At 27.6% G+C, this 14,981-nt stretch overlaps 1 protein-coding gene across 2 annotated transcripts; it reads left to right on the top strand.

Moving 5' to 3' along the window:
* The first annotated feature begins 354 nt into the window (after positions 1-354).
* Positions 355-11,896, top strand: LOC107448240 (DNA repair protein complementing XP-C cells). Of its 2 annotated transcripts, XM_016063371.3 has the most exons (7): positions 362-540; positions 1,752-5,025; positions 5,372-5,597; positions 6,996-7,167; positions 7,694-7,775; positions 9,816-9,909; positions 10,983-11,896. In XM_016063371.3, the coding sequence occupies exons 2-7, from the start codon at positions 1,820-1,822 to the stop codon at positions 11,073-11,075; spliced, it is 3,873 nt and encodes a 1,290-aa protein (XP_015918857.2). In that variant the 5' UTR covers positions 362-540; positions 1,752-1,819; the 3' UTR covers positions 11,076-11,896. The 2 variants fall into 2 exon arrangements, with proteins under 2 accessions (XP_071035870.1, XP_015918857.2); XM_071179769.1 differs by lacking the exon at positions 7,694-7,775 and having other exon boundaries at positions 355-540.
* The last annotated feature ends 3,085 nt before the right edge of the window (positions 11,897-14,981 follow it).

The following is a 14,981-nucleotide window of genomic DNA, read 5'->3' as shown; positions in this document are numbered from 1 at the left end:
TGTGTTTCAAAGGCAATATTACAAAAAGTAATAAAGATAAAATGAAATTAACCTACATTTTCGTGGATAGGAAAGATTGAAAAAATTATTAGTATTTTTTTTTAATTGATCACTCCGATTCTTGAACAAGTAAAATCGATTCAAAGTACGACAAGCCCGCCATAGACTTTACATGTTAAAAGCAGAACTGAGGAGTCTGTTGGTGCAGCACTTTTCTCCCGGCAACCACGATTGTGGACCCGACTTTCTGAGCGCGCCCCGTGTTCTTTGTTCGCCAAGGCGCAGCTCTAGCACTCTAGTGCGACGTAAATGAACGAATCAATCAATCAATCTAACCAGTTAAGTGCTATTTAAATGCTATTCTGAAGAGCTATTTCTTGTGTTATTTGCGACCGCGAGACAAATTTCGCGCCTATTTTCTGTTTATTTAATAACATTATCAAATGTTATTACGTCATATATAATATATAGTTTTTATTAAAAATGGAAAAGTTAATCTTTTTATCTTTGGAAATAAAAAAAACCTTCTACCCAAAATCGGTAAATATATCTGCATTTTTTCCTTCTATAATATTTGTATTTAAATGTTTTTACGTAATATTTTATCCATCATTTTATTTAAAATGAAAAACTTAACATCTATGTCTTCGGAGTTATAAAAACAACGTTTTAAATTTGTTCAATATATCTGTATTTTTTTCTACAATATTCGTGATCTTACTAATTTGTTTTAAATTTGTTAGAATTTCTTACGTATAGATGTTTTTTCTGATTTTAAAGAAGTTTGAATAAATCCTGTAACCCTTTTGTAGGTTCCCATTGAGGGTTCAAAGGTGAATAAACTACATAAGAAATGCGAGAAGTAAATTAGCAATGCATATGGTAATAAGATGATAAACTCTAAACAATTATTGGCAGAATATTTTCGACCTTTCTATGACATTCTAATATATTTTCGAAATAATTCATTAATTAATACATTCTGATATATTCTCTAATATATTTTCGAGAGAAATTATTAGTTGTAGCAAATATATATGTTATTAATTTGAAATAACAGAAACCCTTTCTGTTTACAAAAAAAGATAAAAAGAAATTTTCATGTATAGAAACAGTATATAATTTATATAAAATATACATATCTAATAAATCTTCAAATAAAACAATACATATTTTAATATTGGTGACATTCATCCATTCTTAAAAGCGATCTATTTTTAAATTTCCATGATTTCAGAATTACTTTTTATAATATCAATCTGAAATTCTAGCTATCGCCAGTCATTATGGAATTTTTTCTTCTCAAAGGAAAGTAAAAGAAATCAGGAGTGTTTCTTCCCCCTCCTAAGAAACTAAAAATATAATATTATGGAATAAAGCTAACTTTCAGTTACTAAATCATTTTATACTTTTTTCAAAATAATACCCAAAATACATCGAACATATACTCAGACTATAGGCAGTGGCCTTCAGCATAATTTTATGAATAGCTATTTATATGAAAATATCTTTAAAGATTTGCATAATTATTTACTTAAATATTGTTTTGATTTTTGGTAAACATACAAGTACACTTAAAACTATGATTTTATGTATTTTTTGTTTAATTTGTCCATAGTTCTGCACATAACAGATTAGTACATAACAGATTCAACACATTAGTTAAACATAGACATTATCATTTGTTGTTTTCTTGATTGAGTTTGTAAACTATCTTTTAAGCTGTACTTTTTTATTTCTTTTTGTTACAGGTTATTTAGACATTTCCAACAAAGTTTTGAATTATAAAATAAAGATATATCTTTTATCATAAAAAAAAATGTCTCGCAGGAAGCAAAAGTTGGATCATGCTACTGTTGTAGAAAACAATAATGATGTAGTAGAAAGAACTCCTTTGAGAAGGTCAAAACGTAAACTTGTAAACAAAGAGAACATGAACCAGAATCTTAATGCAGACACTGCTATTGAAGAAGACACTACTAAAGTTGATAAAACCCTCTTAGAGAATTCAAGCAGTAATTCTGTGATCAAAAAAAGAAAGGATCAAAAGCTGAAAGTTAATGAAACAGTTTCAATGTCTGAACACGATATTATGATCAAAACCCCTAGAGTATTGATTAAGAAATTAAAAATAGACGGCCAAGTATTTTCCCCAGAATTAAACAAAGAGAACATGAACCAGAATCTTGATGCAGATACTGATCTTGCAGAAGACACTACTAAGGTTGATGAAACCCTTTTAGAGAATTCAAACAGTAATTCTGTGATCAAAAAAAGAGAGGATCAAATGCTGAAAGTTAACAATGGAACAATTTCAATGTCTGAACAAGATATTATGATCAAAACCCCTAGAGTATTGATTAAAAAATTAAAAATAGACAGCGAAGTATTTTCCCCAAAATTAAAACGAATTTCTGTTGATAGTGGTATCAGCTCAGATCTTAGTTTACAAGATGTAAGTGTTTCATCAACAATGTTAAGAATGTCAACCGAAACTGAACTGATGTCTTCAAAAAACTCATTTAATATATCATCAATTATAGATTACAACAATATTGATGTTCAAGGGAAATCTTCAGAAAAGCCTAAACGGCAAAGGAATACAAAAAGAAAAGTAGATGATCTCGTAAATACTAGCATTTCATTGGCGGAAAATGAAAAGCATATGTCGAAGAAAAAATTAACTTCAGCTAACATATCAACTGATTTTCAAAAAGAAAAAGATTCTAAGATTTTGTTAGATCAAACTAAGAAGGAACTAGTTTTGGAAGATGATAGCGAGGATGAAGTTATATCATTAAGAAGATCAAGAAGACTCAAGTCTGTGAATGAAAAGAGCAAAAACCAAACGTCAACAGTTTATCAAACAAGTCCAACTTTCAAAGAAGATCATTTGATCAAGAAATTAAAAAAAGATGACGAAACATTTTCTTCAGAATTTAGCCAAAGTGTAGCTGATATTAGCTTAGATCTTAATTTGAAAGTTGGAAGTTCTTTATCTACGATATCAAACAATATAAAAGAAACTGAATATATATCTTCAGAAAAGTCTTCTAAAATGGCATCAACTATTGATAGCAATAGTCCTCAAGTAAAGAAATCTTTGGAGAAACTCAAACCTCTAAAAAATGGTGAAATAAAAATTGATTATCTTGTAGATACTTGCATCTCATCTGATAAAAATGAAGAGCTAGCATCTAAATGTAAATTGGCTACCAAAAATATATCCATTGAATTCCAAAATGAAAAAGAGCTTGATACTCTATTAGATTCATCTAAAGATAAACTGTTTTTAGGAAGTAATAAGGATGTTGCTATTGTTGAAGGTAGTATTGCAAATAGCTCATCAACAGGAGAAAAAACTATTATGCAAGTTCTTGTTCAGCAAGAATTCAATGCAGAGACTGAATGTAAAATATCAAGTTTAAGTCAAACAAAGACAGAAAGTAGTAATAATGATTCCAATAGTGAATCTGATTGGGAAGAAGTTGGAGAAAGAAGTGAGTTAAGCTTGGAAGATTATAATCCTGCAATTCCCAAGGATGGTGTTGAAATAACAATAGATTGCCCAGACCTCAAAAGTTTACGTAAACAGAAGAAGAGAGAGTATGAGATGGATCAAATTAGACTTTGTATTAATCGAATGCGGAGAGAAGAGCAATTGAATATCCATAAAACTCATTTACTATGTCTATTAGCGCATGGATTATTTGTGAATGATATTTTGAACTCTCTTTATTTAAAAGCATTCGCTCTTTCCTATTTACCGCCTGATTTATTAGCAGTTACAGCTGGTCGAAAAATTGACAAAGCAAATTCTGGTGTTATACGCAATATAGTTACCTGGTTTTGTGAATCTTTCAGCTTTGAAAATAAAGAATTACCCTTCATTGATTTCCAAAAAAATATATTTAGCTACTTTCAGGAGCAAAAATCATTAAGTCCATCAGAGTACAATTTAATGTTTGTAGTTTTTGCTCAAACTTTAGGTTTTAAAACCAGATTTTGTGTTTCTTTTAATCCTGTTAGTTACAAAGCTAAAAATTTATTGAAGAAATCCAGATCAAAGATAAAAAATAGTTTGTATGAGCATAATCTCAAAGTGGAAAATAATTTAAAAACAGAAAAACCAATACTTACTGAACAAGAAAGTTCTAAGGAAAAATCAGTGCTTGCTGCCAACAATAAGAAAACAAAATTGGATATAACACTGAAAAAAAAGAAACCTCGACCCCAGCGATCGAAGAGTAAGAGTTACAAAATGAGTAGTGACGAAGATGAAAGTGAAGTCATAAAACTTCAGCCACAACGATCTAAAAGTAAGAGTTGCAAAATGAGTGGTGACGAAGATGAAAGTGAAGTAGTAAAACTTCGGCCACAACGATCTAAAAGTAAGAGTTACAAGATGAGTAGTGATGAGTACAAAATGAGTAGTGACGAGTACAAAATGAGTAGTGACGAAGATCAATATGAAGAATGGAAGTTGCAACCACAGCAATTTAAAAAGAAAAGTTATAAAATTAGCAGTGATGAAGAGGATGATTTTGTTGAAAAGAGAAGCTCTCAAAGGAATAATAAAAAAAAAGATAGGTTTAAAAAATTGTCTGAAAAACCATTAAATCGTAAAATCTTATCTAGTAATTCAGAGCCCAATTTTAAAAAAAACTGCAATTTTGAAAAAGATAAAATCATATGTTGGTGTGAAGTTTTTTCTAAGCGAGATAAACGATGGATTTCTGTTGAGTGTACTAACCAAATTATCGATGAACCTTACGATATTGAAAAATTACTTCCACAACCTGTAACTTATATTGTAGCTTATGATAATGATTGTTACATAAAAGATGTTACCAAACGCTATTGTAGTGAATATATGACTTCAGCTTTAAAATTAAGGCCTGATTCTGAATGGTGGGAAGAAACAATTGAATACTTTTCTCCTCCAAATTCTAAATTAAATAAAGAGGAAGAAAAGAAATTGGATGAAATGCTAATCAATAAACCATTACCTAACACATTCAAAGAGTAAGTTTTTTGCTATGCTAATTTATTTATAAATTTTAATTACTAATTACAGCATATATCATAATGAATCAAATTTATCTTAACTTTAAAGCTGGCCGGACTGTGTAGGGGTCAGGGAACTGTCCTTGCATCAGAAAGGTTCTGGGTTCGAATCCTAAACAAGGCATGGATGTTCTTTCTTTCTATGTACTATCTGTCCTTACAACATTGGCCCACCTAATATGGTGCCCCTAAAAGAGTGGCCAACATATTCTTATCTTTAAAAATACTAACAAATGTGCTTGTATTTATCCTAGTATTGATTCTATTATTTTTATTTTCTGAATTTTTAAATATTTTTTTCCAGGTATAAAAATCACCCACTTTATGCCCTTAAAAGACATCTTTTAAAATTTGAGGCAATTTATCCACCTGATGCAGCACCTGTAGGTTTCATTCGAAATGAGCCAGTATATGCACGAGATAATGTTTGCATACTTCGTTCACATGAAAAATGGAAAGAAGAAGGCAGGACAGTCTGTATTGGTGAGGAACCATACAAACTTGTAAAAGCACGTCCGAAATGGGACCACGTAAGTTTCGTGGATAGCAAGCAAACTAATATTTTTTAGGCACATAAATATTTAAATTAATTTTATTCTCAAACCTGAGATTTTTTTTATAAAGGGCTTTGTAAACCATTATTTTTCATATTTTAGTTCTGGGTTATTGCATCTATTCTATTGAGTGGCCATATTTATTTTCATTTATTAATTTTACAATATCAGTGTTATGTTAAAAAATAGAATGTACAAAGAAATATTTACTTATCTATGTGTTGAGTGTAGAATACCAAACACAGTTCCCACAAAAGTATACTACAAGTAATAAAACAAAACCAAGACAGCCGGTGTCTAAAAAAAATTAAGCTACCATATCCCTTTTCAAAATTAATACATAAATTATATTCATATTTTCAACTTTTTTTTAAATATATATTTTTGATAAAAAGAAAATAAACTGCTTGAAAAATTTTTACCCATAGGATAAGCAAACAGTTGTTTTCTAACTGGAGATGACCAAAAAAGAGTTGTAGTGTTGTGACTTATATATTTCATTCATATTTTAAAAATTTAATTTTAAAATGTGAATAATTTAACTTCAAAATTTAATTTTATAAAAAAAAAATTTTCATATGAAATTGCTGACCAGAAAAGTTTGTTTCCTTTGATCAAGAATAGAAAGGTTTGAGAATGATTTCAGAAGTATTTGAAGATACAAGAGTCGATTGATTTAGCAATGATTCTTTTTACATTACATGTTTAAATTTTGTTCCACCCAAATTCTTATAATTAGTAACAGGGGTCTGTTTAGAAGAAATTTGGGTTCGTTAACGGACCCTTCACAAAATATTTTAACTTAAAAATCGACCCTTCACAAAATAATTTATCTTTCAATTGGACCCTTCACAAATTTGTTTATCTTCATTATTGTTTTGTTAATCGAATAAACCCTTCCGAAAAAGGGCGGGGGAGAAAGACAGGTGTAAACGAGCTAAGCTTTGTCTTTAGCAGATGCTTCTTCCTTTATTCGTCCAAAATGAATATTCTGCTGCAGCAGTGTAGGCTATTTTAAATATTTGTATATTTAATTAATATTGGTATTTTATTATAAATATTTGTATGTTGCATCTCTAATTTAGTAGCAGCAATTGCTGTTTATTTTTTAAAATTTAATTTTTTTAATTATAATTTTACAGTGTTGCGCATAATCTTGTATGTCTTTACAATAACAATACCCTATTTGCACAAATTCACAAAAGCAGGAGCCTGGTTGAAAGAAGGTGACTTAACGTTTATTTTATATTCACAAATTAAGAGTAATTTTTTCACAATTTTACAAAAAACGGACCTTTCGCAAAATGTCGGAACAGACCCCTGAGTATGACACACAAAATTTTTTTTTTATAAATACAAATTTTGCAATTTCAGGTTAACAAAAAGATAATAACTGATCTACCTCTTCTTGAAGTGTTTGGTTATTGGCAAACAAAGCTATATGAACCACCAGTTGCGGAGGGTGGAAAAGTCCCTAGGAACAAATATGGAAATGTTGAGCTTTTCAAGCCTTGGATGTTACCTCGGGGGACTGTACATTTGAAAAGTGAGCTCATTAAATTTCATATTAATGCCTATGCTCGTAAAATCTTGAACTTTAATTTATTAATGCTTGAGTCACATTTTCTTTCAAGAATATTTTTTATAGTTTTATTAAATGTTGTGAAATTGCTTAGAAAATTATTAAAACGGAAAATTTCAATTAAAACTATCTGATATTCCTAAAAAAAATTCTTTTTACAGTTGTATGTGCTAGAATAGTTGTTGAATAAAATAAATAATCTCATGGTCATCAGCCAAATAATGTTATAGCCAATAAAAATATTGTGGTGGCATCAAATGCTAGGTACATTAGGAATATAAATCAACTGAAATTTATCTCAATGTTCTTTTATAGTTATGGTGGTCAATTTCACCTATTTTCTATTGGTTATCTATTGTCAAATAGTTTTAATTTTTTAGTTTGATTTAATTTTTCGCAGCAGTTTTTTAAATAAATATTCAATTAAAAATTTAAATTGTACATTGCATTTTAAAATAAATTTGCTCTATGTTACTTATTTCTGTTGCAGATCCAGGTTTGAGTCGCATTGCAAGAAAGTTAGGCATCGATTGTAGCCCAGCTTTTTTTGGTTTTGAAAACATGTGTGCTATGTATGTATATTTTTTTTATTTAATTTATGTATGGGTCATTAATAATGAGTCAGCTGCTTAAAAAATATTTTAAAATCAAACAATATTTATCTAACTTGTTGAGAAGAATAATATCTATAATTTTATACCATAAATTGAAGAGATTGATTTAGGAGACCTTCCACTAAAATGTCCAATGAAGACTTATTTAATTATTGATTACTAGGATATTATGGTCAGGATGTAAAAAAATCCTGTTTTTTTATTGTTATTAAATGAATTTTTTTTTCTGAGGGTAGTAATAGTAAGTTTGGTCTGTTGACAAGCTGAATGAGAACTTTCCACATGAATATTAGACAAAGAATTACTACTGAGACTAATATCAGAGTTTAATGAAACTAATATCATAATTTTTTTATCTAATATCATACCTAACATATAATTTAAACTAATATCATAATTAATATCATTTCGTGCAACCCCCACCCCCCTAAAAAATTTTTTTTTAATTAATGAATTTTCATTGAATTATCTTTGTATATATTTATATACAGTACAGAACCCGTTATCCGGAAATCAAAACCAAAAAACCGGAACGAAATTCGATTAGTTTTCACGCCATTTTTAAAAAAGAATATTTTTTTTTCCTCATAAGATTTTAGGATTTTTCGTTCTTTTTTGAAAGATGTTTACCTTACCATCATTTTGGAAATAATCATTAGTGTATTACTTCGTCGTTTTTTCTTCTTATTTCCAATTATTTATGTTTTTTTAGTTGGGTTTAACTATAAAAAAAAAACGGCTTTTTGTAGCGATTCAGAAAACCGGAAAAATCAGTTATCCGGAATATTGATGGACCCGATCGTTCCAGATAATCGGTTCCCTACTGTATATTCCAGTAAAAATTAAATAGTTAGTAATTGACTCACTTTTTTACAGAAAGGGAAAAGTTTCACTTTCCTTCTTTTTTTAAAAAAAAATATATGCATTAACACAGTTGAATATTATATAAATTGTGCATAAAGAATTTTAAGACATCAATTAGTAATGCAAGTCCAGAAAATATCTTACTAAATTTATAACGATAAAATCAAGATTTCAAATTAATTTTATTTTCGCTCTAAGATACTATGTGTAGCTTTTCTTCCTTCTGGTGATCAGCTAACTTGTCCTCTTTTTTTGTCTGTGAGTTTTTCCTTTGGTATATGACTAATTTTTCTTAATTTCAATTACACTGTTTAAAACTTAAATTAAACTTTGGCTCATTATTTCGGAAATGACCCTTACAGTTCTTGAAAAAATATTCAAAACATATTGTCACTTTTAAAAACATAGTCTCCCTTTTTATTTGTTCTTTATTATTTTTTATCTTTCTTTTTTTTAATTTGTGAAAAAAAATATTTAAAAATAAAAATTTTAGTTTTAAGTGGCTATAAATTTGTATAAACGTATATTATAATTTATATAATTGAATAAATTATTTCAGAAATCATACCTAATTATTAAGTCATTAGGTTATACTATGCTTATACATTAAAATTCTATTTTTTATCTTTGCTAATGATAAAAATAGAATTTTAATATATAAGCATAGTATAAATGATAAATTACACTATCATTAATTATTCCTTTGAAGATGCAACTAGTGTCTCACAAAACATTATTCTAAAAGTGTCAACTCTTTTTAAGTGTTTTTAGTTTATTTTGTCCAACAAACTTAAATCAAGTGTATTTTAGAGATAAATAATTCAATTTTCACTAGCATAATTAAATTTTCACTATTCCATCTGTAAAGCTTTATGCAAACATAATAAAATGTTTAATTTATTGAGCATATGATGGGGGAATATACAAATTTATATAGTATATATTTTAAACAAATTTAATAATTCAATATATATATTGAAAGAGTCTGTTCAGAGAATTCGGACCCATCACCTCACTTGCTCGTCTGCACTTAATTAAAAAAAATGCTTCTAATGGCAAAATATCATATGCGGCACATGTGCCATAGGTGTCCAACGCCTGGAATAATACATCTCTTGCATTTTATTTGAACAGATATGATGGTTATGTTGTCTGTGAAGAGTTCAAAGATACACTTTTAACTGCATGGGAGGAAGAACAAGTGAATGCAAAAGAGCGTAAAGAAGAAGTAAGTAAAGAAAATATTTTAATTTCTGCAACTAATAAGAAGTACAGTTTATCCCACTTTAAGAAATATCATTGGTTCCAACAAATGGTTACTCAAACAAAGGAATTATTTGGAAAGGGTTTATTGGTTAAGCTTAAAAGTAAATCATTCCACGTAAAGCAACAGACAATTGTTAAATGGACCTTTCACAAAATTTCTTATTACCGTCATGTGGGGCTACTTTGTGCAAATTCGAATTTTTTCCGAGATCGTCTGACGTCGAAAAGTCAACTGAATTAACGATTAACGTCGATTAATCAACTGAATTCCTATCGCTGCACAAAGTAGCCCCACTTGGGGGCTTCTTTGTGCAAGGTATGTTTTGACTTATTATTTGTAAACATTACATACAAATAATGTCAATATTGATCAAATTCACTCGTCTGAGTCCAGTTATGAATATAATATCGATAAATTTTACTAAAGTTTAAATTAACATAATTTTTTTACATGTCGAAGTTCAAAAACTGCGAAATCCTGCACAAAGTAACCCTACATGACGGTACTTAAATGAACCTTTTATCAATATTTCCTTAATTAAAACAAATTAATTGTAATTTTTCATTTTCTTTTCATATTTGTAGATTTTTTATTTTTTTAAAGGAAATTAAGGATTCATATTGCAAATGAAAAAATCCTAACTTGCTGCTCATTCAACAAATGATGAGCTACATTCAATTGTAAGGTATGCAGAATATTCTGAAACATCCACAAGATGGATACTAATACTGTGTATTTTGTGCCAGTTTCAAAAAGGAAAAAAATTATTTTTTCCATCAATGCAAATAATAAAATCTTTCCCTTTTTCATTTGCTGTGTACTCTTTCCTTACTTTCTCTCAATTTTTTTACTTAATATGAGAAAAAAGGCAATCTGCAGACATTGTGACTGCTGTGGTGCAAGATACCAGGTTACAATTTTATTTTTGTTCAATTCAGAAGATCAATTCTCTTTCTCTCTTTAAGCTTATGAATCTCAAGATAGACAGTAAATATTTTTCTTAAATTAATGTGTAATACTTTTTTCTTTTTCAGAAAAGATACAAAAGAATTTATGGCAATTGGAAAAAATTAATAAAAGGTTTGCTCATCAAAGAAAGAATTAAATTGAAGTATGGCATGAAATAGAAGGCAGTGCTTTGCATTTTCACTGTTTTACTACCTCATATTTTTACTACCTTTTTCCTTTATTTTTTTTACAAATTTTAACTTTTTCACATATTCAATTGTTTTTAAAATTATTTCTTTATTTGTGTAAAAAAAAAGTTTCCCTAACTATTTTAGTCTTTATGAACCTGAACAATTGAACAGTTTTCATATTGAATTTTTTTTTTTTATTTGTAATTCTATTTATGCTTATATCAAAAACATATACTTTGTCTATACTTTAAAAAATTTTAAAGTTTTTGTTCAATATAAATATTTTAATAATAACAAGTGAGTTGCGTGGAAAAAAAATCTACTATTTCTTTATTGCAGTGACCAAAGAAATGTGCTAAAAAAAAAAAAAGAAATTTATATTTGTTTTTTAATGAACATTGTTTTTTTACATCAATCAATCAAAAAAAAAAATATCTATCTATATATATACCTCAAAAAACCTTGTCAGCTGGAAATTCAACAAAACAAAGCTTTATTTATGATAGACCACTGTCTTTAATGTTTTAAAAATATTGTTGCTTTATATATTAGTTTAAATTATGTTAGTCATTCCAATATTTATTTGTTGTGCAAGCTATTTTTTTTTTGTCATTGAAAATTCTTTTAGTTTTGATTATTTTTACTGATTATATTGTGAAATTTAATTTGATATACTCTGTTGTCTTTTATGTATATTTGGTGATGCCTGTGAAACAAAAAATTAGTTTTTATAACAATTGTTTTGCCCAATTCCTTAATGTCTGTGATAAAGTTTTTTTAAAATAAAATTTTTAAATTTATTATTTTTATTTAATTTTGTTATTTCTTTTAAAGTATATATAGAACACCAGCTATTTTGAGAATTTTTCTGATCATTTTGTGTGATTTAGATATATTCTGCTGTCTTATGAAACAAAAGAATTAGTTTCTACAAAATTTTAAATTAATCACTTCAATTTTTATGTAAAAAAAGCTATTTGCAGGTACACATGTTTTTTAGAAATATTTGAAACTTAAAAACAAACCTAAGTTTATTGTGTTATTAGTAGCCTGTATAATAGTCACTTGGTAGAAAATAAAGAATAACTTTTTTTTTTAAAAAAATCCTACAAGTTTAAAAATTTTAGTATTTTTTCTTTATTCCTATAAATTTAAAAACAAATCAATTTGATATGCTTCTATAGGGATTATATTTTAATGATATAGGGATTATATTTTAATGATGACCAAGGCCCTACAAATTTTGCAAAGATGTGACAAATTGAACAATTTACTATTGTGTGCATAATTGCCTTGTGTTATATTCGCAAAATGTTTATTTTTCTGCCAAATGTCTTCCATTTACCAGATAAACTTGTCTTAATGGCTTTTTTTTCTTCTTTGAAACTTCACCTTTTTAATTCTAAGAATTATTAATGATTATCCTTACTTATTGCAATATTTGAAAAATAGTAATTAAAAAAAAAAGGTGTCTTTTTCACAAATTAAGTTTTTTTCTTGGCCTTCCGCATAGTTATAAAAAATTACCTCATTCTTGATGCATAATATTTTAGATATTCCCATATAATTTATTTTGCCCTAATGGTGACATATTTAATTACTTATCTAACTTTTTTTCCTCACTGTAATAGAAAAATTTTATAAAATTCTGCAATTTCGGCAACAAAAAAAATGTTTTTTTCAAGAAATTTGAAAATTTAATTTATAAGATAAGCCTTTTTGGACTTGGCAACCTCACAAAAACGAAATGCTTTACACTTTTTCTGGAACCACAGTTTAACATCACGGAGAAAAATTTTTAAACAAAAATACACAAAATAAGTGCACAAATATATTCAATCATTTAAATGTTCTTGTTTTTATTCTTTAATATCATTTGATAATAATATTAAAGTAATATAAAACCAGAAAATGCTTTTAATTGAAATGTTTTAAATGTTTAATCCTAACAAAAATAAATAATAACAAATCAAGTCAGTGTAAACAATACAAAAATCTTAAAAATACAAATTACTGAGTCTGTTATCAAAATTTTTTACCGCTTTAAAGAAATTAGGAGTGTAAAATCTTTCTCTTTTCAAAAACATATTTTCTCAAAGTAAGCAGTTGTTAAATTTAATTTTTTGGTAACTCAAGACATTTTTGCATAATTGAAAAAGTGAGACTGTGTGATAAGATAAAAAAACTCTTCCACACTCAGCTTTGTTACAGTGTAAAAAAAAACATAAATCTACTTAACATTCCACTTTTTTTTATTTGTATTATTGCCCACTTAACATCTTTTCTACTTTCTGTTAGGCATTTTCCGGCAAATTTTTCAATTAAAGACAATGAAACTGAATCCCTAGTGCATCAGAGTACTTTAAAAATTTTGTTTGTTCAAAAAAATTGTTACAGAAAAATTTTATACATTAGAGAACCATTTATCCGGTATCCAGAAAACCGTGAAAAATTTTGCAAGGTTTTTCTGCCATTTTGAACTAGAATGATTATGAAAAGGAGCGGAAATTTGACTTAGACTCGAAGTGGAGTAGAGGATAAGGGGGGAATTTTTCTCCTCGTTTGCCCTGAGAAACTGACCTTGAAGATCTTTAGATCGAGAGGGGGCAGGGAAGGGACAAATGTTTTATTTTCTCCTGTGTGTCTGAAAGAATCGTTTTTCTGATAAGCTGCCAACTAAACAATATTTTTCTTATGAATAAATTCTGATTTTTTAGAAGTGCAGTATTATTTGAAGTTTTTCTTGAAATGGAATCTCATCTGCTTTCGTTGAAAAATATCTGTTTTTATTTTAAAAAGAATAAAAGAAGATTATTTATAAATTTAAGCATATAATTATTTATTACTAATAGCAGAAGATTATTTTATGAAGCAGATTGCTGTTTTTAATTTTTTTAATTCTGGTTTTCTGATTCCATTACGTTTTGAGTTTTTTTTCTTCTTTTCATGATAAATTTCCTACTCAATAAATTCTTTTTATTCATAAATTTTATCAGTGAGTTTTTTTAAAATTCTGTTGATCTTATAATATCCCGCCTTGTTCCGGTTTTAATATTTATGCTAGTGCCTTTTTAACTATCGTTAACTATAATTTTCAAGTGTTGTTTTTATTTAGATTAATAAGTTTTCCTTTCCCCCTCTTATAATTAGATATGAAATATATTGCGTTATTTAATCATTGGTTTTGTTTTATATTAGTTAATTTGGGTTAATTATTTTTAAAAAATAAATTGGTGAATTTTGTATTTTTTAAACTTTTTTTTCTTCTCTAAACTTGCAAATATTTTTATTCTTTTAAATGTTATTTTTAAAATTTAGGAGAGCTTTTCTTATTTTGAAATGTGTTACACTTTTTCCTTGTAATTTGGGTTAGATAAAACATTGATTAGCGACACTTTTTGGTCGATCCAGAAAACTGGGAAATTCAGACATCCGGGATAGCAATGGTCCCGAGCATCCCGGGTAATTAGTTCTCTACTGTACTTGAAAATAAAGCATTTTTAAATTCTATCAAATTTAACACTTATTCATTAATTTGTCATCCTTTTAAAGTTTGTGGATCATATTGTCACGAATTGTTATGAAATAATTCCTAATTGATCAGAAAAAGGCTTTTTTATTGCCGGAATAAGAAGTTCGATTTTTGAAAATGATTGTCCTTCTCTCCTTTTAATTGTACAACAAAATATCCCACGTATTTTTTATAAAACTTTAATAACATGTTAGTTTATAAAAAATCAGTATTAATCTTTATTTTAAAATTCTCTTGAAGAATCCCTATTTGGTGGTTTTAGTTAACATCAGCCTTTCTAAAAGTCTCAGTTGACATTGAAGATCCAAACTCAGTTATATTTTTTTAGCCAAAGGAAACACATATTCACACTCTGCATATTT

Source organism: Parasteatoda tepidariorum, chromosome 4 (genome assembly GCF_043381705.1).
Source record: "Parasteatoda tepidariorum isolate YZ-2023 chromosome 4, CAS_Ptep_4.0, whole genome shotgun sequence".
NCBI classification, from domain to species: domain Eukaryota; kingdom Metazoa; phylum Arthropoda; class Arachnida; order Araneae; family Theridiidae; genus Parasteatoda; species Parasteatoda tepidariorum.
Note: the sequence above shows the minus strand (reverse complement) of the source record. Positions and strands in the feature narration are given on the sequence as shown.